Source organism: Salvelinus sp. IW2-2015, linkage group LG13, assembly GCF_002910315.2.
Source record: "Salvelinus sp. IW2-2015 linkage group LG13, ASM291031v2, whole genome shotgun sequence".
Classification (NCBI taxonomy): Eukaryota; Metazoa; Chordata; class Actinopteri; order Salmoniformes; family Salmonidae; genus Salvelinus; species Salvelinus sp. IW2-2015.
Genome location: NC_036853.1, coordinates 11,568,218 through 11,593,672, shown reverse-complemented (window position 1 = coordinate 11,593,672; position 25,455 = coordinate 11,568,218). Strand labels below are relative to the sequence as shown.

The window sequence follows — 25,455 nt, the reverse complement described above, 5'->3', positions numbered from 1 at the left end:
TCTGCAGGTCATTCACTAGGTCCCCCCGTGTGGTTCTGGGATTTTTGCTCACCGTTCTTGTGATCATTTTGAACCCACGGGGTGAGATCTTGCGTGGAGCCCCAGATCGAGGGAGATTATCAGTGGTCTTGTATGTCTTCCATTTCCTAATAATTGCTCCCACAGTTGATTTCTTCAAACCAAGCTGCTTACCTATTGCAGATTCAGTCTTCCCAGCCTGGTGCAGGTCTACAATTTTGTATCTGGTGTCCTTTGACAGCTCTTTGGTCTTGGCCATAGTGGAGTTTGGAGTGTGACTGTTTGAGGTTGTGGACAGGTGTCTTTTATACTGATAACAAGTTCAAACAGGTGCCATTAATACAGGTAACGAGTGGAGGACAGAGGAGCCTCATAAAGAAGAAGTTACAGGTCTGTGAGAGTCAGAAATCTTGCTTGTTTGTAGGTGTCCAAATACTTATTTTCCACCATAATTTGCAAATAAATTCATAAAAAATCCTACAATGTGATTTTCTGGATTTTTTTTTCTCATTTTGTCTGTCATAGTTGAAGTGTACCTATGATGAAAATTACAGGCCTCTTTCATCTTTTTAAGTGGGAGAACTTGCACAATTGGTGGCTGACTAAATACTTTTTTGCCCCACTGTATATAGAACAGATGAAACATATATTACTTGAATTACTTTGCAAAGTGGCCTTATTTTGACTTGCCAGGTCACAATGAAACTTGATTGGATAAAAACAATATTCAAAGTACTGTACAGATGCCAATGAAAACCTCACAGTGTGTTATAACATAAACAAATTCAGAACATATAACAGAAAAACAAAGAACAGGGTTCAGACGTCCTAAGAAATCATATTACCACGTACAATCAACATCAATAGGTTTCTGCCCCCTGCTGGGGGAGTGGGGACACTGGGGCTTTATTTGAAATGGTGTTCTCTCCTCTGAGATTCTGAAAAATAAAGAGAATAACTTAGAACATGTTTTATTGGTTAGACAAATAATATAGCATAAACGTGCAATACAGAGTAATCAATTAAAAAAATGCTTCACTAAATTAGTCCTACTCCGTGTATTTTTATGTGGACTTCCAGAGATCTTCAATGAGATCATTGTCTACAGATATGTACAATAGAAATCTGTGTTTTTCCATTTTTTAGGGCACAGTCCAATTTTGCCATCTGGTATATAAAAGTATGCAATTGTGGATCCTTGGGACGTCCCTACCCTAAACCCTACCTGCATAACCCCCCTGACCCAGTGACTGACTTGGTGGCTCATTACAACAGTGAACTCTCCTCCCACCTGGATGTTCTTTTCCCCCTTAAAAGGAGGGTGGTCTCCTTCAACATCCCAGCGCCATGGTACAATCCTGGGCTGCGTGCCATGAAAGCCACAGGATGACAACTAGAACGGCTCTACAAACGGAACAGGGCTCATTGTCCATAAGGAGGCCTACAAAGACCACATTCACAACTGCAAGGACTCACTTGCCACAACCAAATCTGCCTATTTCTCCAACATCATAAGGAATGAACAAGGAAACCCAAGAGAGCTCTTCTCAAACATCAACAAACTTCTTCGCCCATTGGACAACCCCTCTCTCATAACCACCATCGACCTCTGTGACAGTTTTCTGGCCTCTTTTCAAAACAAAGTCGAGGCTATCTATCCAACAGCTGCAACAGTCTCACCCTTTCTTACTGGTACGGGACACCCAAGTGCACACACGCATTTCTTTTAATAGTACAACAATTACAGGGTAGCTTACTCTGTTGACAGTGACAAACAGATCAATAAAAGCGATGTTGTCTGTTCCATATAATCGGCCTACGAAAAGGGGCGACACGAATACAATATGACGTCCATCTAACCTGAAGGAGGAAATTATTGTCCAAAAACAAACAAAAGTGGCACTGACCCAATGATAAAGACAGTGAATATGCACACTCACCGGGGATATGGCCGATGTTTTCCGCTGGTGCCAATAAGATAGGCTACTGTTTGCTCAATTAAGTTAATCATTTTGATAACTAAAATACAAATAGGAGTCTTTTCATTGTCATCTTTTTACAGTAATAGCCATTTGCTTTTAAAACAGTTTTTCCATGATTGTATTTTTAAATATTGTGATATGCCTGGCTGGGTCTCTGCTTTTCACTGACAGTCATAACTCAACAATCATCTATTTGGTATTTGCAGCATGAGCTGCGCAAATTGTGGGCCCTTCCGACTGTAGGCTATGTGATTTAAAACAATCCACATCTTTTTTTATGAAGCTAATGATCCCCTGTGGCCAAATCATCATATTTTCTGGTGTTGTAGCCTATTTTTAAGAATTTTATTTATTTCTGTTTTCAGTGCATTCGGAAAGTATTCAGACCTCATTACTTTTTCCACATATTGTTACGCTCCAACCTTATTGGAGATAGGTAGCCTAGTGGTTAGAGCATTGGGCCAGTTACCGAAAGGTTGCTAGATCAAATCCCTGAGCTGACGAGGTAAAAATTTGTTGTTTTGTAAAAAAATCTGTCATTGTAAATAAGAATGTGTTCTTAACTGACTTAGATTGATTAAATTGTTTTCCCCCCTCATCAATCTACACATAATACCCCATAATGACAAAGCAAAAACAGGGTTTTAGAAATTGTAGCAAATGTATATTAAAAAAAGTATTCAGACCCTTTAATAAGTACTTTGTTGAACCACCTTTGGCAGTGATTACAGCCTCGAGTCTTCTTGGGTATGACGCTACATGCTTGGCACACCTGTATTTGGGGAGTTTCTCCCATTCTTCTCTGCAGATCCTCTCAAGCTCTGTAGGTTGGATGTGGATTTTTCAGAATGCTGTTCATTGACTACAGCTCAGCATTCAACACCATAGTACCCTCCAAGCTCATCATTAAGCTCAGGGCCCTGGGTCTGAATCCTGGACTTCCTGACAGGCCACCCCCAGGTGGAGAAGGTAGGAAACAACAACTCCACTTCGCTGATCCTCAACACAGGGGCCCCACAAGGGTGCTTGCTCAGCCCCCTCTTGTACTCCCTGTTCACCCATGACTGCATGGCCACGTACGCCTCCAACTCAATCATCAAGTTTGCAGACGACACAACAGTAGTAGGCCTGACTACCAATAATGACAAGACAGCCTACAGAGAGGAGGTGAGGGCCCTGGGAGTGTGGTGCCAGGAAAATAACCTCTCACTCAATGTCGACAAAACAAAAGGAGCGGATTGTGGACTTCAGGAAACAACAGAGGGAGCACGCCCCCAACGACATGGATGGGACCACAGTGGTGCAGGTGGAAAGCTTCAAGTTCCTCTGTGTACACATCACTGACAATCTGAAATGGTCCACCCACACAGACAGTGTGGTGAAGAAGATGCAACAGCATCTCTTCAAACTCAGGAGCACAAATGTGCATGTGTCTGCTCAAACAGTCAGAAACAGACTCCATGAGGGTGGTATGAGGGCCCGACGTCCACAGGTGGGGGTTGTGCTTACAGCCCAACACCGTGCAGGACGTTTGGCATTTGCCAGAGAACACCAAGATTGGCAAATTCGCCACTGGCGCCCTGTGCTCTTCACAGATGAGCAGGTTCACACTGAGCACATGAGCACATGTGACAGACGTAACAGAGTCTGGAGACGCCGTGGAGAACGTTCTGCTGCCTGCAACATCCTCCAGCATGACCGGTTTGGCGGTGGGTCAGTCATGGTGTGGGGTGGCATTTCTTTGGGGCCGCACAGCCCTCCATGTGCTCGACAGAGGTAGCCTGACTGCCATTAGGTACCGAGATGAGATCCTCAGACCCTTGTGAGACCATATGCTGACACATGCACATTTGTGGCCTGCTGGAGGTCATTTTGCAGGACTCTGGCAGTGCTCCTCCTTGCACAAAGTGGAGGTAGCGGTCCTGCTGCTGGGTTGTTGCCCTCCTACGGCCTCCTCCACGTCTCCTGATGTACTGCCTGTCTCCTGGTAGCGCCTCCATGCTCTGGACACTACGCTGACAGACACAGCAAACCTTCTTGCCACAGCTCGCATGATGGCCATCCTGATGAGCTGCACTACCTGAGCCACTTGTGTGGGTTGGTAGACTCCGTCTCATGCTACCACTAGAGTGAAAGCACCGCCAGCATTCAAAAGTGACCAAAACATCAGCCAGGAAGCATAGGAACTGAGAAGTGGTCTGGGGTCACCACCTGCAGAACCACTCCTTTATTGGGGTGTCTTGCTAATTGCCTATAATTTCCACCTTTTGTCTATTCCATTTGCACAACAGCATGTGAAATTTATTGTCAATCAGTGTTGCTTCTAAGTGGACAGTTTGATTTCACAGAAGTGTGATTGACTTGGAGTTACATTGTGTTGTTTAAGTGTTCCCTTTATTTTTTGAGCAGTGTATATTCTATTCTACTGTATTTAGTCTATGTGTCACGTACGTCGTAATCCTCCTCGTCTGAGGAGGAGCAAGGATCGGACCAAAGCATACTTGAATTTATTTAACGAAGACGAAACGAAGAACACTTGACAAACTAACAAAACAACAAACGAACGAACGTGAAGCTATACTACGACAAGTGCAGACACAGGCAACTTACGTAATGACATAGACAATAACCCACAACCCACAATACAAAACAGACTACCTAAATATGGTTCCCAATCAGAGACAACACAAAACACCTGCCACCTGCCTTGAGAACCATGTCAGGCCAAACTAGAAAACCCCACATAGAAACAGACAACATAGAACTGCCCACCCCAACTCACGCCCTGACCATACTAACTAAAGACAAAACAAAGGAAAATAAAGGTCAGAACGTGACACTATGCCACTGCTCATCGTAATATTTATATATTCCTTAATTAGATTATTTGACTTTTAGGTTGTGTGTATTGTTGTGAATTGGTAGATATTACTGCACTGTTGGAGCTAGAAACAAAAGTATTTCGTTACACCCGCAATAACATCTGCTAAAGATGTGTATGTGACAATTAAAAGTTGATTTAAGATCACCCCCAACGTGCAGGTTAATCGCAAGATTGAACCCAACATGGGGGGACTGTCATGACGTTGGCCTGTGGGTGAGGTTTATGATCCCCCCCATAAATACCTTTCTCCCTTTTCTCTCTCTTGACTCTTCAGAAGGACTCTTGAAAAGCCTTTGTTAAACATATAGAGTCTGGGAACATCAAAAGGTGGAGTGAAAGGAACCATATTTCGGTAATCCAACCAGTTGAAAATATGCATTTGTACTTAATGAATATGATGCCAGATCAGTTGGCATCTGAGACATTCTTACTAATGATAGGATGACATAGACTTTCCAAGATACAGTTTACACATAGTTATCAGATTCACATGGAATTGTTGTGCAATTTAAATGTTTAAATATGAAACTATTTGTGAAAAGATTAAATGTAATTTTAGCTTCCAAATTAGAGAATTGGGTTTTCATAAGGTTAAAGCTCTGTTCACTCAGTGGCCCCGCCCATGTGAAGAGACATTGGTTATAAACTATGAAACACGACCTTCTCTCCCCTCCTATATAAAGCCCTTGATGAAAATGTAACTTTCTGTTCCTAGGACGAGAGGACGACGGTCTCCACATTGAAAGGGCTCAGATAATAACCTAACGAAATTAGCATCGAATTTCAACGTGGAGATGACGATCAACACGCTGAAAGGATCAATTTCAACTATACCAGCCAGAATATAGCATGAGCTTAAAAGTATGGCAACTTGGTATGAACTTTGAACTCTTATTCACTCCAGAAGTGATACCTCCTAGCCGTTGAGTTAGCAGCAGTCGCTAAACGTGGGCTAGGAGAGGACGGACAGAGTATCCATCCTACCATGCTCCAGTTCACCACTAGACATTCTTCAGAGTGTAACGGGTGTTCTCCTCCTCTTCGCTTGAAGAGGAGGAGTAGGGATTGGACCAAAGAGCAGCGTTGTTATATGACATAATGAATTTATTAAAGTAAAGACGAAAACACTTTAACAAACTATAAAACAACAAACGACGCAGACCGACCTGAACATAAGAACTTACATATACACGAAGAACGCACGAACAGGTACAGACTACAAACAAACCGAAACAGTCCCATGTGGCGCTACAAACACAGACACAGGAGACAATCACCCACAAACAAACAGTGTGAACAGCCTACCTAAATATGGTTCTCAATCAGAGGAAACGTAAAACACCTGTCCCTGATTGAGAACCATATCAGGCTAGTTAACATGAACCCAACATAGAAACACATAACATAGAATGCCCACCCAACTCACGTCCTGACCCACTAAAACAAACAATTAACACAATAACTAGGTTCAGAACGTGACACAGAGGACCAGAGATCCATAAAGGACAAACCGGCCTTCCATCGACGACCAATCTACCGAAGCGCAGCTCAGAGTAAATATTTATTGCATTCTCCTTTTTCAAATGAGCGGTTATTTAGAATGCATAAGATTCTGTATTTACGATAGCATAGCTTCTCCCTTTGTTACTCAGTCTTCCCGCTCTTTCACTCAAACCCAACCCCCTCTCTTTGTGTAACCAGCCGTCGTATCTGTTCCGTCCACCAGGGACGTTTTCTTTATGACATAATTTGTAATCAATGTATGATCCATTCTGTGTGATTATTTAGGTATTTAGTAAATAAATAATTAAACCAAATTTAGTTTTGCTGATTCAACTTGTTAGCCAGGGTTCGTGAAGATAACCAAGAATTTACCACTTTCAGATGAGACTAAACAAGGTGACGATTAATAATTGACTGCTATTGATGTAAAAGATTACCAGGTCTTTATTCGGTTTATTCTGATTTTATGGCTGCAGGGGGCGTATTGAAAAACTGGAAAATATGTGCAAATTTTCAAACGGCCTCTTAATCAATTTTTGCTCTTACAATATGCATATTATTATTACTATTGGATAGAAAACAGTCTCTAGTTTCTAAACCCGTTTTAATTATTTCTCTAAGTGGAACAGAACAATTTTTACAGCCCATTTCCTATCCGGAAGTGAGATTTCCAAAATCGATGTCGCTCTTCAAGCCCTTGTCTATAAAAGGGCATGTCACTTAGGACTGTAGAAACATGTCATACGCCTTCCTCTGGGTGTCATGCGGAAGTGAGAGAAGAAATCACTTGATTATCTCGTCCTGGGTTTGAACACAACCTCTTGGAGTGAGTGTTGCGCAGTTTATTTTTCTTTCTGGGCGCGAAGTAGGACCTGGACTCAGCTCCTGGAAAACACTCTGTAAAGGTGAATATGATCTCTGGCTTCGATTTTATTTGATACATGTCACAATATCATCCTAAAGTATGTTATTTCAATATAGTTTAATTATATTATTGAAATGTATTCTGGACTTTAGACGTGATGCGACGCAATAATTTTTTTCAAGATGGAGAGGTTAGCGTCGCACTGCCAGTGTGCTTGCTAATTCAAGAGGGAAATTGTTCGTTCTGGATCGAAATAAAGACATTTCTGAACAAAGGACCCCTTGGAGAACATTCTGATGGAAGATCAACAAAGATAAGGACCCAATTCGGGATGCTTTTTCATATATCTGTCGAACTGTGCTATGCTACCGTTTGCCTTGAGTCAATGCTGTTGTGATGTTAGCTATTGTAGTAAGCTAATATGACGATATATTGTGTTTTCGCTGTAAAACACTTGAAAAATCGGAAATATTGGCTCTATTCACAAGATCTTTCTCTTTCATTAGCTATCCACCATATATTTCTCTGAAATGTTTTATGATGTGTAATTAGTAGTTGACGTTGGTGTCTGTATTTTCTCTGGCTACTCCCGTGCGATTTCTGACTGTAGCTATGATAGTAGCAGTAATGTAAAACTGATTTATAGCTAAAAATATTGCACATTTTTGAACAAAACATAGATTATTGTGTAACATGTTATAGGACTGTCATCTGAGTAGTTTTTTCTAGGTTATTTAGGTTGGTTCTAGGTTAGTTAGTTGGCGTGCATGCTACTTGCATCCTACTTGTGCTGTGAAAAATGTCTGTCCTCCTTTTTTATTTGGTGGTGAGCTAACATAAATATATGTGGTGTTTTCTCTGTAAAACATTAAAAAAATCGGACATGTTGGCTGGATTGACAAGATGTTTATCTTTCAAATGCTGTATTGGACTTGTTAATGTGTGAAAGTTAAAATTTTAAAAAAATAGATTTGAATTTCGCGCCCTGCACTTGAGCTGGATGTTGTCATAGGTGTACCGGCGTCGGGATGACGTCGGGCTGCAGCCATAACAGGTTAATCAGGTAATATTAATTACAGAGAAATTATTTTATAGAATAGCATGTCATATCACTTAATCCGGCATAGCCAAAGACACGACACCTGTCATCATGTTGAGTGTTCTCCATGGTTAGTCTGTCATCATGTTAGTGTTCTCCATGGTTAGTCTTTCATCAGTGTTAGTGTTCTCCCATGGTTAATCTGTCATCATGTTTAGTGTTCTCCATGGTTAGTCTGTCATCATGTTTAGTGTTCTCCATGGTTAGTCTGTCATCATGTTGAGTTGAGTGTCTCCATGGTTAGTCTGTCATCATGTTGAGTGTTCTCCATGGTTAGTCTGTCATCATGTTTAGTGTTCTCCTTGGTTAGTCTGTCATCATGTTGAGTGTTCTCCATGGTTAGTCTGTCATCATGTTTAGTGTTCTCTATGGTAGTCTGTCATCATGTTTAGTGTTCTCCATGGTTAGTCTGTCATCATGTTTAGTGTCTCTATGGTTAGTCTGTCATCATGTTTAGTGTTTCTCCATGGTTAATCTGTCATCATGTTATGTTCTGCCATGGTTAGTCTGTCATCATGTTTAGTGTTCTCCATGGTTAGTCTGTCATCATGTTGAGGTTGAGTGTTCTCCATGGTTAGTCTGTCATCATGTTGAGTGTTCTCCATGGTTAGTCTGTCATCATGTTTAGTGTTCTCCATGGTTAGTCTGTCATCATGTTGAGTGTTCTCCATGGTTAGTCTGTCATCATGTTGAGTGTTCTCCGTGGTTAGTCTGTCATCATGTTTGGTGTACTTTTATACACTTACTTATTTTAATGTGTGATTTTATTGCTTTTAATCCTTCTGATTTTCTTGTGTATGTAAAGTGACTTTGGGTGTCGTGAAAAGCACTTAAAATAAAATGTATTATTATTATTACCCTAACCTTAAACTCTAATGGGGTAGGGACGTCCCAAAGATTCCGGATGGGAAGGATCATAAAAGTACTCACCCCCCCAGTGACAACGACTGTGGTGTATTTAGTCTCTGTGTTCCAGGTGGACAGGCTACTATGTGCAGGGTCAGGGACTGTAGGCCAGAGATTCTGCTTTATCCTGCAGAGAACAGACACTGTTATCAGACTCACAGACTAAGTGGAGGCATCTGCAGTCTGCTGCTAATCAGCCAGGGAAACATATGGGTCTGGAAAAGTGCAGCAGGCTGGCAAGACATGGGGAGAGTTCCACTTCAAGACCTCTACTAGTAGGCTGCTCTCTCTGTGGCTCTCTCACCTCTGTCTCCACTGTAGGCAGTTCAGCAGTATCAGGACGGTGAGCACAGTAGGAATGGAACACCACAGGATGGTGTCCACCAAAACAACGCCCCCTAGATTGGAACACACACACACATGCACACACACACAAATTAATGAACAACTGTCCACTCCAATGGAGGTAAGTCAATAGAACAGTTAAAACATCTCAGCCTGTCTTAGTCCTCACCTACAACCACATCAAGCATTGGACCAGGAGGACTCCCTCCTGCATCAGTGTGAGCCACCATGTGGATCCTGTACAGTCCAGACAAACCACTCAACTGGTACTTCAGGCTGTCTCCTGGCACCACTACAACCTCTGGAGTTTCTTCTTCACTCTGGATGTAGAGGGTGTAGTAGCGGATGAAGCCATGCCTCTGCTCCAGAGGAACAGGCTCCCACTGCAGGACAACAGCACTGCTGCTCAGCTCCTGCACCACTGGCTTGGGGCCAGCAGAGGGGGCTGAAGAGTTCATGTAAAAGGGTGAGTAAAAAGGTGTACAACACATCCACATAAAATGTTATTCATTATGGTGGCAGCTATTGACAAATCAATGAATGAGCTAAAGCCTAGGATATAAAGTAAGTTGTTGTGGTGTGTGTGTGTGTTTGACCTTCTTGCCTGGTGTAGGCTTCTACTGACAGCTCCTCCCCAGTCTCTGCATCATACTCAGGGCTCACAGTCACTTTGTAGCACTGTTTCGGCCACACGCCCTCTGACAACAATGGGTATTTGGTCGCACATTACTCACACCCATCGTCAGAATGTAATCCCATGCAACAACACATACTTGTCTGTCAAGTCTTTGTAGATACAACATATACTGTAAAAGTAGGGCCCCAGAGGTTTTCCTGATCACGTCACCAAATATAGGCCTTTTTTATTTATTTACACTAAACAAAAATATAAACGCAACATGCAACAATTTCAAAGATTTTACTGAGTTACACTTCATATGAGGAAATCACATGTCTAGTGAGGATGCAGGTCATGGAAGAACTGGGACATTTTCAGCTTCCAGGAATTGTGTACAGATCCTTGCAACATGGGGACGTGCATTATCATGCTGACATGAGGTGACGGCAGCGGATGAATGCACGACAATGGGCCTCAGGGTCTTGTCATGGTACAGTATCTCTGTGCATTCAAATTGCCACCGATAAAATGCAATTGTGTTTGTTGTCTGTAGTGTATGCCTGCCCATACCATAACCCCACCGCCACCATGGGGCACTCTGTTCACATCATTGATATCAGAAAACCGCTCGCCCACACGATGCCATACACGCCATGTGCCCAGTACAGTTGAAACCGGGATTCATCGTTGAAGAGCACACTTCTTCAGCATACCAGTGGCCATCGAAGATGAACATTTGCTCACTGAAGTTGGTTACGATGCCAAACTGCAGTCAAGACCCTGATGACGAGCATGTAAATGAGCTTCCCTGAGGTGGTTTCCAAAAGTAGGTGCAGGAATTCTTTGGTTGTACAAACCCACAGTTTCATCAGCTGTCCGGGTGGCTGGTCTCAGACGATCCCACAGGTGAAGAAGCCGGATGTGGAGGTCCGAACTGGCGTGGTTACACGTGGTCTGTGGATGAGAGGCCGGTTGGACGTACAGCCAAATTCCCTAAAACGACATTGGAGGCAGCTTATGGTACATAAATTAACATTGAATTCTCTGGCAACAGCTCTGGTGGACATTCCTGCAGTCAGCATGCCAATTGCACGCTCCCTCAAAACTTGAGATATCTCAGGCATTGTGTTGTGTGATAAAACTGCACATTTTACAGGGGCCTTTTATTGTCTCCAGCACAAGGTGCACCTGTGTAATGATCATGCTGTTTAATCAGTTTCTTCATATGCAACACCTGTCAGGTGGATGGATTATCTTGGCATTGGAGAAATGCTCAATAACACGGATGTAAACAAATTTGTGCACAGAATCTGACAGAAATACGCTTTCTGTGCGTATGAAACATTTCTGGGATCTTTTATTTCAGCTCATGAAACATGGGGCCAACACTTTACATGTTGCGTTTATATTTTTGTTCAGTACATATTTTTAGGGTAGAAAAAACAATGTGCTGCTGCACTCAAATGGGTAAAGACCAGTGGAGGCTGCTGAGGGGAGGACGGGTCATAATAAGTAGCCGGCTACCACCCTGTTACTCAACCCTGCACCTTAGAGGCTGCTGCCCTATATACATGGACATAGAATCACTGGTTACTTTAATAATGGAACACTAGTCACTTAAATAATGTTTACATACTGCTTTACTAATTTCATATGTATATACTGTATTCTATTGTACTGTATTTTAGTCAATGCCACTCCGACATTGCTTGATCTAATATTTATATATTTCTTAATTCCATTCTTTTACTTTTAGATTTGTGTGTATTGTTGTGAATTGTGAGACACTACTGCACTGTTCGAGCTAGGAACACAAGCATTTCTCTACACCAGCAATAACATCTGCTAAATATGTGCATGTGACCAATAAAATGTGAGTTGATTTGAATAATGGCTGGAATGGGGTCAATGGAATGATATCTAACACAAAGACGTGGTTTCCATTTGGTTGATACTACTCCATTGACTCCATTCCAGCCATTATTATGATGCGTCCTCCCCTCAGCAGCAATCTCCATTGGTAAAGGCTATAAGGCCATTGGAAATTTGGTAGATAGTGCTCTTTGTAAAGGGTGGACTATGACTGGCATTAAAACAAAAGGTATAATGTCCACAACTTAGTAAGTGAAAAATTTAGAAAAAATAATCATTGGGCTGACTTTTCACATCAAGGCACTCTTAAAGGGGGATGATGTAAAAAGCCTTTATTGTCTTGTCATTTTGGTTTGTTATGTTTTATATAATAAAAAACAGAACCCCCGAAATGCCTAAGTGTTTGGGTTTGGTACAAGCCTTCATTAGGGTGTAAAAGGATCAACAAGTTCATCAAGTGGTGGATATTATCCACTTAGTTTTTTGGACATATTTTGTGGAGTATTTGGAAGTTATATTGACAGGTATAGATTAGAATATGAGATGGGGAAATAGATAGGAGGGACCACTGCCACCAGGGGCATACCTGGTCGTGGCGGGGGCGGCAGGACAACCCCCGGCACACATAGAGTAGGAGGCCCCTGTGACATGTGACCTGATCAGGGAAAACTCTGTGCCCTAGTCATGGGCATGACAATTAAGTAGCTGAATGATGCATAGAATCAACCCATTTACCTGTGATTATAATTTTGCTTGCATTGTGGCTCAGTCTTTGCCAGTATGGAGTATAGCTAGCTGTCTCAGATAAAGCCCACCACTCCACCAGGAAGCTGCTTAGTGATGGGGACTCTAGAGCTGTCCATCGTACCTCCAGTCTGGAATCATCCAATGCTGTGACACTGACATCCACCAGAGCCTTGGGTGCTGGTGATCATACCATCAGTAAGTTATTTTACAGAGGATATGCATTGGACACAATACAACTAAAATGATGCAAAAGTTTCTGGGCATTTGTTCAAATTCATATCAATATATACACTGCCACACAATGCTATCGTCTTAATATGTCGCAATGCTATTGACGTCAATGGTCAAATACAGTCAGAGTCTGTGTACCTGTGTCCGTGGTGCTGGGGATTGTGATGGTAGCTGGAGGAGAGATGCCGGCAGGGTTGGACATGCTCAGTGTGCAGGAGCAGCGCTCAGGGGGAAGGGTCAGATGACAGGAAGTGTCGGACACACTCAGGCCATTGCAGTCCCATGTATGCAGTGCATTCTGGGAACCCTCAGTACAGCAGGATATGTTAAACCATGGGACTGAGCATTTCACTTGACTCCTGGGTGGGGACTGCAAGATACACAAGGACAACAACAACTCAAACTGAATGTTTATAGAAGAATATCCATATAGACACTTTACAATGGAATAGACCTGAGAGAGCAGAATAACTAGCCCTAGTGCCACCTCAGAGAAAGTTGGTGGGAGGAGCTATAAGAGGGTGGGCTCATTGTAATGGCTGGAATGGAATAAATGGAACTGAGTCAAACGTGGTTTTCATATATTTGATGTGTTTGATACCATTCCATTCCAGCCACTACAATGAGCCCGTCCTCCTATACCTCCTCCCACCAGCCTCCTCTGTGCCACCTTACCTTCCACAGCAGAGTCACTCGTCTCATGTCTGCTCCACCTACAGGCTGAACGGTCCTCCATAGCTGAGGGACAGTAGAGGGTGCTAGAGGGGAGAACACAATCAGATAGCGCAAACCTCACTAGTATCTTCAACACACTACTAATCACATCCATTCAAAAACCTCGCCACACATGTAAGGTGATGTATAAAAGATTCATGCACAATAATGTGCTCATTTAAGCAGACAATTTCTGTTCTTATCTACATATGATTTATGGTCTGCCCAGACTACATTTCCCACAAGCCTGTGCAGCCAAGGAGGAAGCACACTATGGCCAACTTGGCTTGGTCTTCACTTTCACCTTGCGTGTGACTTTTCAAGGGGCAATCTGCAATTTAAACAATAACAAAGTGGCCACCCCGCTTTCTATAAACAATTGAGGGATGGGGCTGGAGAAACGTAACCACTCACAAATTCATAGACAAGAGCTATGGACTGACCATTAACGATATCAAAATTATAGTTTTAACCATGTTTTGAGGATATACAGTGTTTGTTTACAATTACATAGTTTATGGAGTTAAACAAGCTTATATTTTGGGTTCTTATGGGGTTAGTTGAACTAAGCTCATGAGGCATAAGTTAAATTCGTAAAAAAATCTCTGGGTATATATCATTAATTTAAAATTCAGTTTGCCCCTTTCATGTGCTAAGGGGAAGCTACACTGCCACTACCTCACTCTCCAACCAACGGTCATGAAATGATCATGAATTGCTGAGAAAACTGAAGAGGAAATTCAGCAACTCTTCAGGGGTTGGTGAATTTCCTCTTCCCTTCATTTGAATGTTTTTGTTACTTTTATTTAACTAGACAAGTCAGTTAAGAACAAATTCTTATTTACAATGACAGTCAACCCAAGCCAAACCTGGATGACACTGGGCCAATTGTGCACCGCCCTATGGGACTCCCAATCACAGCCGGATGTGATGCAGCCTGGATTCAAACCAGGGACTGCAGTGACGCCTCTTGCACTGAGATGCAGTGCTTTAGACTGCTGCGCCACTCAGGAGCTAGAATGTACTAGAAATCCACTTCTGTTCTAACTTAACAGGTAAAATTATTCTACATGAGTCATTTGAAAAGCCACACAGATCTATATGAGGGGAATAGGAGGAACTGGGGTTTATCAACAGTTTTTGATTTGATGTGATAAAAGATATTCCCAGATCATTGTTCCTTGACCGTTTCATAGTCCTAGGAACAAAGCACACTACGCTGACAATATAATGTTCTACTCTACATCCCTTTTCTTTTTCTACTAGAAAGCAAATCAAACTCTCTCATGTCACATGGTTTCCCTCTCCTCGCTTTCTTTTTTTCTTATTTTCTTTTTCCTAAAGGAGTAGTGCATTGGAATCCATGCTGCAGCTGTATACAGTGGGCTCCAAAATTACTGGCACCTCTGACTGGCAATGCACAAACAATACTTAAAAAAATATAAACAATATAATTATAGAGATAAACTCAAAATACCAACATGTGAGAATACTGTACTTTATTCATGTTTCAATGGAACCCACCAAAATCAATGATTGATTTAATAAAAAATCTGTTAATCAATTAATGGCACCCTTAAAGATTATTGTAAATAACATCTACCAAAATTAAACCTGGAATTAAATTCCACTTATTTAAGTTTATCTAAGTCTTAAGGAACTATATTGAGCTATTACATCACTTCCTGTTTCACTAGGATATAAAAATAAGGTAACACGCATGCAATATCCCTTTGCCATCCAACACCATGAAGAAAACAAAAGAACTAGCAGTTAAAAAGAGACAGATGGTCGTAGACCTTCATAAATCTGGTAATGGCTACAAGAATATCCACAAACGATTGAATATACCACTGAGCACTGTCAGGGCAATTCTAAAAAAAATCATAAGATACGGAACAGTTGAAAACCTCACGGATAGAGGACGCAAATGCATTTTGCCCCCCAGGATAGGGAGGAGGATGGTGAGAGAAGCAACAAAATCCCCAAGAATCACTGTGAAAGAATTGCAGGCCTTGGTGGCGTCTTGGGGTCACCAGGTTTCAAAATTCACCATCAGACAACCACAACCACAGTCTCTTTGGAAGGGTTGCCAGAAGAAAGCCCTTTCTGACCCCAAGACACAGACGCAAGCGCTTGGAGTTTGCCAGACACCATTTAAATTATGACTGGAAGAAGGTGCTCTGGTCAGATGAGACCAACATTGAACGTTTTGGTCAGATACAGCATCAACATGTTTGGCATCGTTACAGAGATGCATACTAGGAGAGGCACCTCATACCCACGGTGAAATATGGTGGTGGGTCAGTGATGTTTTGGGGCTGTTTTAATTCCAGAGGTCCAGGGGCACTGGTTAAGACTGATGGCATAAGTACCAGGCAATTAAGGCTGGCAATCTGGTTGCCTCTGCCAGAAGGCTGGGACTTGGCCGTAGGTGAACTTTCCAAGAACACAATGACCCAAAACATACCTCAAGATCCACACAGAAATGGTTCTGTGACAACAAAATAAATGTTCTGCCATGGTCATCTCAGTCGCCGGACATCAATCCAATCAAAAACCTGTGGGCTGAGTGGAAGAGGGCAGTTGATAAGCGCAAACCCAAGAATGTGAAGGATCTTGAAAGGATCTGCATAGAGGAATGGTTCAAAATCCCTCCAAATGTGTTTCTTAACCTGGTCAAACATTACAGGAAAAGACTCCATGCTGTTATCCTTGCCAGAGGTGATTGAACTAAGTACTAAATGAGAAGTGCCAATAATTATGAAACCTTGATTTTGGGGAAATGTATTTTGCATTAAATAATTGTATGATTTTGGTTGGTTCCATTGAAACATGAATAAAGTACAGTATTTTGAGTTTATCTCTATAATTATATTTTTAAAGTATTGTTTGTGCATTGCCAGTCAGGGATGCCAGTAATTTTGGAGCCCACTGTATGTGTTCCGGTCTGGAGGCCACGGCTTAGACCACTAGATCTCTCTCTTTCTCTCACACACTCACACACTCACAGTCTCTCACTCTCCCTCACTCTCTCCCACTCTCTCACCTGCCACCTCTGTACACTGCTGTTGTGTTGGGCTCCAGTCGCTCCAGTGGCTGAGGGTACTATTGTATCGGTAACGCATCATCAGTGTATATAGAGTGGAGGCGGAGAAGAGACACGTGGAGGCAGAGAAGAGACCCTGCTCTCTCTCAGGTCTCAGGTCCACCTTCACTGTCTTGGGCTCAGGCTGATGGCAATATATGGGTAAAAAACGGATAACTATTTAACACCAAACACCCGCTGTAGATATACATATATTATACACATCACATTGTATACATTACATAGTCCTACAGTAACTGATAGATTGGAGATGACAGTGGGCCACACACCTGCTCCTCTGTGCTGTACTGCACCTGGAAGAGCAGAGCACCATTCGAGATATGTTTTCTGGTCACCGGGAAGCTGGTATTGGTAGTCCACTGCAGCTTCAGGCATCTGGGTTTGCCTCTCACTGCTGACACATTGGAGAGGACAGGGGTGGGCAGCTTCACTGGGGGGAGAAAAAGACAAAGGATTAGATGTAAAGTAAGATGTGTGTAAAACATGTGCGTACAGATGTAGGATCTTAATTTAAGCCAGTTTGCTACAGCAGGAAAATAATCCTGTAGCAATAGGAAATGTGAATTATTATGTGGTTTGTAATTAATGGACATTTTTGTAGGGGTTGATACATTTTTCATAAGGGAAAATCAACTCAGAAATTTCAAAGCGGAACTTACAAACTTCAGAAGCCTTTTTAAACTTCAAATACACTACAAGGTTTACATTTCCAATATTCTCCTGCAACAGGGTGATCAAATTAAGATCCTTCATTCTGTATAGTCTATTGTATGACACTGTGTATTACCTGCGTCTATGGCATTGAGGCAGAGGCTGGGTGAGCTTGCTGTTGTGTGAGGGCTGTCGGCCAGGACCCTGATGCAGTAGCAGCGGCTCAGATAGGTCACGTTAACAGAGCAGTGGGTCTGGGTAATAGTCTGACACAGTTGGGACTGATGGATCACAGGGTCATCGCATCCGGTTCTGCAGGCACAAACACACAGGAATGCACACGCACACGCAGACACACACAAAATAATTTTGTTTGTTTCCTGAATAGTTTCCTGCACAACGAATCTCCACTGTGTCAGCCTCAGAACAACCCAATCCGAACCTCAAATCACATTACACTGCAGTCAGGTGTTTCGCCTGATGTTTCCTGGTGATGAAATAAAATTATCTATATGTAAAGGTTAATGAGCACCAACTTTGAGAATATATTATTTTACAGATCTGTGTAATAAACATGTTACAATGTCATTTTTAAGTACAATCCAGGGAAATAACCATAACAAACTCAAATATGACTCACACATGATGAAACACAGTGATAAAGTTGATACACCAGAATGGCGTTGGGTAGGCATTAGGCAACTTATGCTGGGAGCTTTGCCATCAATATAATTAATGAACTCTATGAATTATATTTTAAATCTCCTCATTCAGCCTGTGGTCATGGAGAAAACAAAGGCATGCTGATGTCAAGGTGTAGAGTACTCATTGAAATAGAACAGGGGAGGCTGGTGGGAAGAGCTATAGGACGGGCTCATTGTAATGGCTGGAATGGAATTAATAGAACGGTGTCAAACACATCAAACATATGGAAACCAGATGTTTGACTCTGTTCCAAAAATTCCATTCCAGCCATTACAATGAGCCCATCCTCCCACCAGCTTCCTCCGAAATGTAATGAATCATTCTGTGGTTGCGCAACTGCTGGAATATGTCAGCCTGCCTTTGTTTACTTCAGTCAGGGCACTGCATGTTGAAGGATATATTGGCATTCAAGTACTGCCTCTTCCTCTGTCTAAGGGGCCTCATACAATCACAACCATTAACTTGTGCCGTAGATGTTGTAGCACGTGTCTTACATGTTGACCTGCAGTGTGAAGCGCGTGTCTGAGGGAGAGCCTTGTCCAGGTGTCCAGTAGCAGGTCACGTTGGAGTAGGCAATAAAGACACACTGAGGCTGGCTAGGGCTGAGGGAGAATTCTGCATGGACCAGAGGGGAGAGAAAGGATATAGGTGATTCAAAGTGTGTAGAAATAATGTTTAATTAATGCTCACATATGGAAACAGCACATTCAAAATCATCTGTTTTGATCTATGTTATTGCTTGCCATTAGCTGAACAAACCACAGTCTCAAATCAAATCAAATGTAATGTAATTTGACACATGCGCCGATTACAACAGGTGTAGGCAGCCCTTACAGTGAAATGCTTACTTACAAGCCCTTAACCAACAATGCAGTTTTAAGAAAAAAAAAGTGTTAAGAAAGTATTTACGAAAATAAACTGAAGTAAAAAAAAATCAAATAACAGTAGCGAAGCCATATACAGGGGGTACCGGTACAGAGTCAATGTGCGGGGGCACCGGTTAGTCGAGGTAATTCAGGTAATATGTATATGTAGGTAGAGGTAAAGTGACTATGCATGGATAACAAACAGAGAGTAGCAGCAGCGTAAAAATGGGGGTGTGGGGACAATGCAAATAGTCTGGGTAGCCATTTGATTAGCTATTCAGGAGTCTTATGGCTTGGGGGTAGAAGCTGTTAAGGAGCCTTTTGGACCTAGACTTGGCGCTCCGGTAACGCCTGCCGTGCGGTAGCAGAGAGAACAGTCTATGACTAGAGTTGCTGGAGTCTTTGGCAATTTTCTGGGCCTTCCTCTGACACCGCCTGGTATAGAGGTCCTGGATGGCAGGAAGCTTGGCCCCAGTGACGTACTGGGCCGTACGCAGTACCCTCTGTAGTGCTTTGCGGCCGGAGGCAAAGCAGTTAACATACCAGGCGGTGATGCAACCAGTCAAGATGCTCTCGATGGTGCAGCAATATAACTTTCTGAGGATCTGAGGACCCATGCCAAATCTTTTCAGTCTCCCGAGGGGAAATAGGCGTTGTCGTGCTGTCTTCACGACTGTCTTGGTGTGTTTGGACCAGAGGTCGACCGATTAATCAGCATAGCCGATTAATTAGGGCTGATTTCAAGTTTTCATAACAATCAGTAATCAGTAATTATGGCCAATTACATTGCAATCCACGAGGAGACTGCGTGGCAGGCTGACCACCTGTTACGCGAGTGCAGCAAGGAGCCAAGGTAAATTGCTAGCTAGCATTAAACGTATCTTATAAAAAACAATCAATCTTAACATAATCACTGGTTAACTACACATGGTTGATGATATTACTAGTGTAACTAGCTTGTCCTGCGTTGCATGTAATCAATGCGGTGCCTGTTAATTTATCATTGAATCACAGCCTACTTCATCTTCGCCAAACGGGTGATGATTTAACAAAAACGCATTCGCGAAAAAAGCACAATCATTGCACAAATGTACTAAACCATAAACATCAATGCCTTTCTTAAAATCAATAAACGTGTATATTATTTTAAACTTGCATATTTAGTTAAAATAAATTAATGTTAGCAGGCAATATTAACCAGGGAAATTGTGTCACTTCTCTTGCGTTCAGTGCAAGCAGAGTCAGGGTATATGCAGCAGCTTGGTCCACCTGGCTCGTTGCGAACTGTGTGAAGACCATTTCTTACTAACAAAGGCCGTAATTAATGTGCCAGAATTTTACATAATCATGACATAACATTGAAGGTTGTGCAATGTAACAGCAATATTTAGACTTCGGTTTGCCACCCGTTCGATAAAATACGGAACGGTTCCGTATTTCACTGAAGGAATAAACATTTTGTTTTCGAAATGATAGTTTCTGGATTTGCCCATATTAATGACCTAAGGCTCGTATTTCGGTGCATTTATTATATTATAATTAAGTCTATGATTTGATATTTGATAGAGCAGTCTGAAAAATCATAATCGGTCGACCTCTTAGTTTGGACCATGACAGTTTGATGGTGATGTGGACACCAAGGAACTTGAAGCTCTCAACCTGCTCCACTACAGCCCTGTCGATGAGAATGGGGGCGTGCTCGGTCCTCCTTTTTCTGTAGTCTACAATCATCTCCTTTGTCTTGCTCACATTGAGGGAGAGGTTGTTATCCTGGCAGTGTCTCTGACCTCCTCCCTATCGTTGTCTCTCTCAAGAAATACCAACAAATTATAGTCCTTTCTGATATACTCCTGGATATTACTGTGCATTCGTTACTAATCTAGTTATCTATTTAGGCTTATATTATTTCTATGAAGTCATATTGAGATTAGCTAATCTATTTTTGAAATTAGATCTATATCCTGAAAGCCAATAAAAGATTAAGAAACAACATACATAGTAATTCATCAAAAAGCAATACATTCAGAGATACACCAGAGATTCTGGGTTCGCGCCCAGGCTCTGTCACAGCTGGCCGCGACCGGGAGGTCAGTGGGGCGACGTACAATTGGCCTAGCGTCGTCCGGGTTAGGGAGGGTTTGCCCGGTAGGGTTATCCTTGTCCCATCGCGCACCAGCAACACCTGTTGCGGGCCGGGCGCAGTGCGCGCTAACCAAGGTTGCCAGGTGCACAGTGTTTCCTCCGACACATTGGTGCGGCTGGCTTCCGGTTTGGATGCGCGCTGTGTTAAGAAGCAGTGCGACTTGGTTGGGTTGTGTTTCGGAGGAAGCATGGCTTTCGACCTTCGTCTCTCCCGAGCCCGTACGGGAGTTGTATCGATGAGACAAGATAGTAATTACTAACAATTGGATACCACGAAATTGGGGAGAAAAAGGGGGTAAAATTTTATTTTTTTATTTTATTTATAAAAATAAAATAAAAAAAGCAATACATTCCATTATTTTTTTGCTATACACAATGAAAATAAAACAATTTTAAAATATTGCATTCCTCCACAACCAAGCTCTTAATTAAGGTCCTGAATTTGGGATAGTTCAGGATTTTGGCACACCAAAAATACTGACCTTGATTGACTACTAGAGTGATGTATATTTGGTATGCTACCACTCCACACGTGCTCTTGACACTGTTAAATATATCAGTGTAGGCTTGACCTCACTAACCAACCTGAAGTAGGTTTCAGAAATCTATGTTATTAGTTCTGCAGGGTATACTACAAAGCAGGAGCAATAAGTTTAGCCAGATAACTTTGATAAATAGCCAGAAATAATTTATGATTTTCCGGTTCAGTAAGAAAGCTAAATTTAGATATGTGTTTTTTGTTGTTGAGTCAATTAGAGATTGCCCATTTCAAGCTTATCTTTCAAAAATAACTATGTTTTTTGCCCCAGAATATTTAGGCTAGTTAGCTGGCTAACTCCTTGATCCTGCTTTGTAGTATGCCAGGTATACTATACTATGAAGGAAGCTAGATCTACTCAGGGTTTTCTAAAGCTAGACAGCTTCAGTTAGCTTCACATTCCAGCTCAGGCCCCCTCTCCGGCGCCAGTTATCTCATCATTGGGGCGGCAGGAAGCCTAGTGGTTAGAGCGTTGGACTAGTAACCGAAAGGTTGCAAGATCGAATCCCTGAGCTGGTTAACGGTTCAAATCTGTTGTTCCGCCCCTTTAAGATGCTAGGGGTCAGATTATTATTATTATTTTTTTAATAAACGTTCCCAAGGTAAACGGACTATTTCTCAGGTCCAGATCGTAGAATATGCATATAATTTACAGATTAGGATAGAAAACACTCCAACGTTTCCAAAACTGTCAAAATATTGTCTGTGAGTATAACAATTGATTCTGCAGGCGAAAACCTGAGAAAATCTAACCCGGAAGTGATTTTTTTTAATTTTTATCTGTGTTTCCTGGCCCGTCTTTCTTCCATTTAAAGGGGTATCAACCAGATTCATTTTCCAATGGCTTCCTCAGGCTGTGACCAGGCTTTAGACATAGTTTCAGGCTTTTATTTTGAAAAAATTAGCGAGATTTTTCAAAACTAGTCAGGTGTCCTCTGAATAGTTCCTGCGCGCGAGAGAGGTAGCTCTCCATTTTCTTTTTCTCTCTTATTCAATAGGTTACGGTCCGGTTGAAATATTATCGATTATGTTTGTTAAAAACAACCTGAGGATTGATTATAAAAAACATTTGACATGTTTCTACGACCATTACGGATACTTTTTGGAATTTTCGTCGAACGGAACGAGGCTGAAGTTTTCTGAACATAACGCGCAACCCAAATGGCGTTTTTTTTGTTATAAAAGTAATATTTATTGAACAAAAATAACATTTGTTGTGTAACTGGGAGTCTCGTGAGTGCAAACATCCGAAGATTATCAAAGGTAAGCGATTAATTTTATTGCTTTTCTGACTTTCGTGACCAAGCTAACCAAGCTAATATAAGGCTAACTGTTCTAGCATTGATTGATACACTCACAAAAGCTTGGATTTCTTTAGCTGTAAAGCATATTTTCAAAATCTGACACGATAGGTGGATTAACAACAAGCTAAGCTGTGTTTTGGTATATTTCACTTGTGATTGCATGATTATAAATATTTTTAGTAATATTTTTGAATCTGATACGTTTGGGAATTTTCTTCTGCCTTTCAGGACCGGAACGAGGCTGAAGTTTTCTGAACATAATGCGCAACCCAAATGGCGTTTTTCTGTTATAAAAGTAATATTTATCGAACAAAAATAACATTTATTGTGTAACTGGGAGTCTCGTGAGTGCAAACATCCGAAGATTATCAAAGGTAAGCGATTCATTTTATTGCTTTTCTGACTTTCGTGACCATGCTAATTTGGGGCTAGCTGTTCTAGCATTGATTGATACACTCACAAAAGCTTGGATTTCTTTCGCTGTAAAGCATATTTTCAAAATCTGAAACGATTAACAACAAGCTAAGCTGTGTTTTGGTATATTTCACTTGTGATTGCATGATTATAAATATTTTTTGTAATATTTTGCGCCCCGCAATTCAGCGGTTGTTTAGGAAAATGATCCCGTAAAAGGGATCCGTAGCGCAGAGAAGTTAACAAGGCAGTTAACTCACTGTTCCTAGGCTGTGAGTGAAAATAAGAATTGGTTCTTAACGGACTTGCCTAGTTAAATAAAGGTAAAATAAATAAATAAATAAATACAAATTACGCACACCTGCCACCATCGTTACACGCACCTGAGCCTCATGACACTCACCTGGACTCCATCCCCTTCCTGATTTCCTCCCCTATATCTGTCACTCCCCTTGGTGTTTTCCTCAGGTGTTATTGACTCTGTTTCTTATCTGTACGCTTTTCGTGTTTCGTACTATTTGTTACTAAATTTGCACTCCCTGTACTTGATTCCCAGAGTACATGTTACACATCTATACCACGACCGGTGGATACTGAACGCCGAACTCTTCATTAAGACAATGCTGAAACATTAATCCATGGGTGAGTCAGTGTCACATTTTCATTTGTGACTAAATAAAAATGAAAGAAAATGTATCTTGCAAATTCAGCAGGCTATGGTGTAAAATAGGATTTTAGAAGTGGCGTCTTTATTTTGTTACTTATCGTTAATGCCGTCTTTTGGTGTGCTTTGGTGTGCACAAGGACATTTTTCCCTGTCCTATCAATAAAATAATTGCATTAAATCATGCAAAATTTTTACTGTGCGTGAAGTTTTAAATACATTTTGTCATTACTAAATGACAGCTGCACCAGAGAGCATCTTGACTGGCTTCATCACCGCTTGGTATGGAAACTGCTGTCAATGTTGAAAACACTATGTTAAAAGTACTGTGTGTGTGAGTATCCCTAAACTTACCAACAGACAAAGAGCTATGAACAGATTAGTGGTTCCCTAATCAGAGCCTTATTTGGCTCGGCAACAGAAATAAGGCTTGATGTGTAATGAAATAAACATTTTAAACATCAGGCGACATCCTTACAACAGGACACATGAATATTCTTGCAACATTAGCATGAACCGTGTCTAGAACATTATCTTCTATTCAGGGGAACATGGTAACCATGTTCTGTGTATGTTTGGTGGGATGTTGATTGAATATTCTCCTAATCCTCAGAAAACTGGACACATGAATGTTATTGCAACATTCCCATGAAGTGTGTCCAGAACATTAATATCTACAATTCTGAGAACATGGTAACCTACTCTGGAAACATTCCTTGCACATCAAGGGAACATTCCTATAAAAATGTTAGTTAATGACCTAATGAGACTCAAAGGAACATTCTCTAAAGTTGTGGGAATGTTTGTTGTTAGCTGGGTAGGTAGCAGCATGCCAATTATTACATTACCTAGTATTTAATCAAGATCTCTTAAATAGGTCGTTTTTTTGTACTTTCATACGAGAAACAAGACTTGTTCCAACTTCCAATGTATGTAGATACAACACTCTAAAAAGATATAGAAACTCTCACCTGTGGCAGTGCAAATATTTAGTCCAATGTAAAGAGCCACAAGTGCTAGACTCCTGTCGTCCATCCTCGAGTTACGATGAATTCCTATGCCTCCAGCACCCCGAGTCCAGATTACGACATGGCTGACTATCTGAAGCCTCGTATTGGCCTAAAATATGGGTCCTAAACAGCTTGTCTTGCCTGTGTAAACAAATCTTAACATGCCTCATTAGAAACGGGTCTGCTGTCACTAACGGTGTCCTCGGAGTGTCACACAACAGAGCTCTGAATATACAGTGTGAAGACGTGTGACAGTTCCAGGAACAT

At 41.6% G+C, this 25,455-nt stretch overlaps 1 protein-coding gene across 1 annotated transcript; it reads right to left on the bottom strand.

The window, feature by feature from the left end:
- Positions 1-6: 6 nt before the first annotated feature.
- On the bottom strand, positions 7-25,455 carry LOC111971668 (interleukin-6 receptor subunit beta-like). Its single transcript, XM_023998519.2, has 13 exons — positions 25,150-25,455; positions 18,745-18,865; positions 17,682-17,857; positions 17,164-17,324; positions 16,835-17,018; positions 13,747-13,829; positions 13,210-13,441; positions 12,829-13,017; positions 10,199-10,300; positions 9,772-10,047; positions 9,562-9,655; positions 9,282-9,384; positions 7-956 (listed from the first exon to the last, which is right to left on the bottom strand). The coding sequence occupies exons 1-13, from the start codon at positions 25,211-25,213 to the stop codon at positions 879-881; spliced, it is 1,863 nt and encodes a 620-aa protein (XP_023854287.1). The 5' UTR covers positions 25,214-25,455; the 3' UTR covers positions 7-878.

What these genes read in the sequence shown, in the direction of transcription:
- LOC111971668 (XM_023998519.2), bottom strand. Translation starts at nt 25,213, where the DNA reads ATGGACGACAGGAGTCTAGCACTTGTGGCTCTTTACATTGGACTAAAT. An exon ending in AATGCTTGATGTGGTTGTAG is followed by an intron (nt 9,656 to 9,771) that starts GTGAGGACTAAG and finishes GTTCCAATCTAG; the next exon opens with GGGGCGTTGTTTTGGTGGAC. An exon ending in CAGTCGTTGTCACTGGGGGG is followed by an intron (nt 957 to 9,281) that starts GTGAGTACTTTT and finishes TTTATTTTTCAG; the next exon opens with AATCTCAGAGGAGAGAACAC.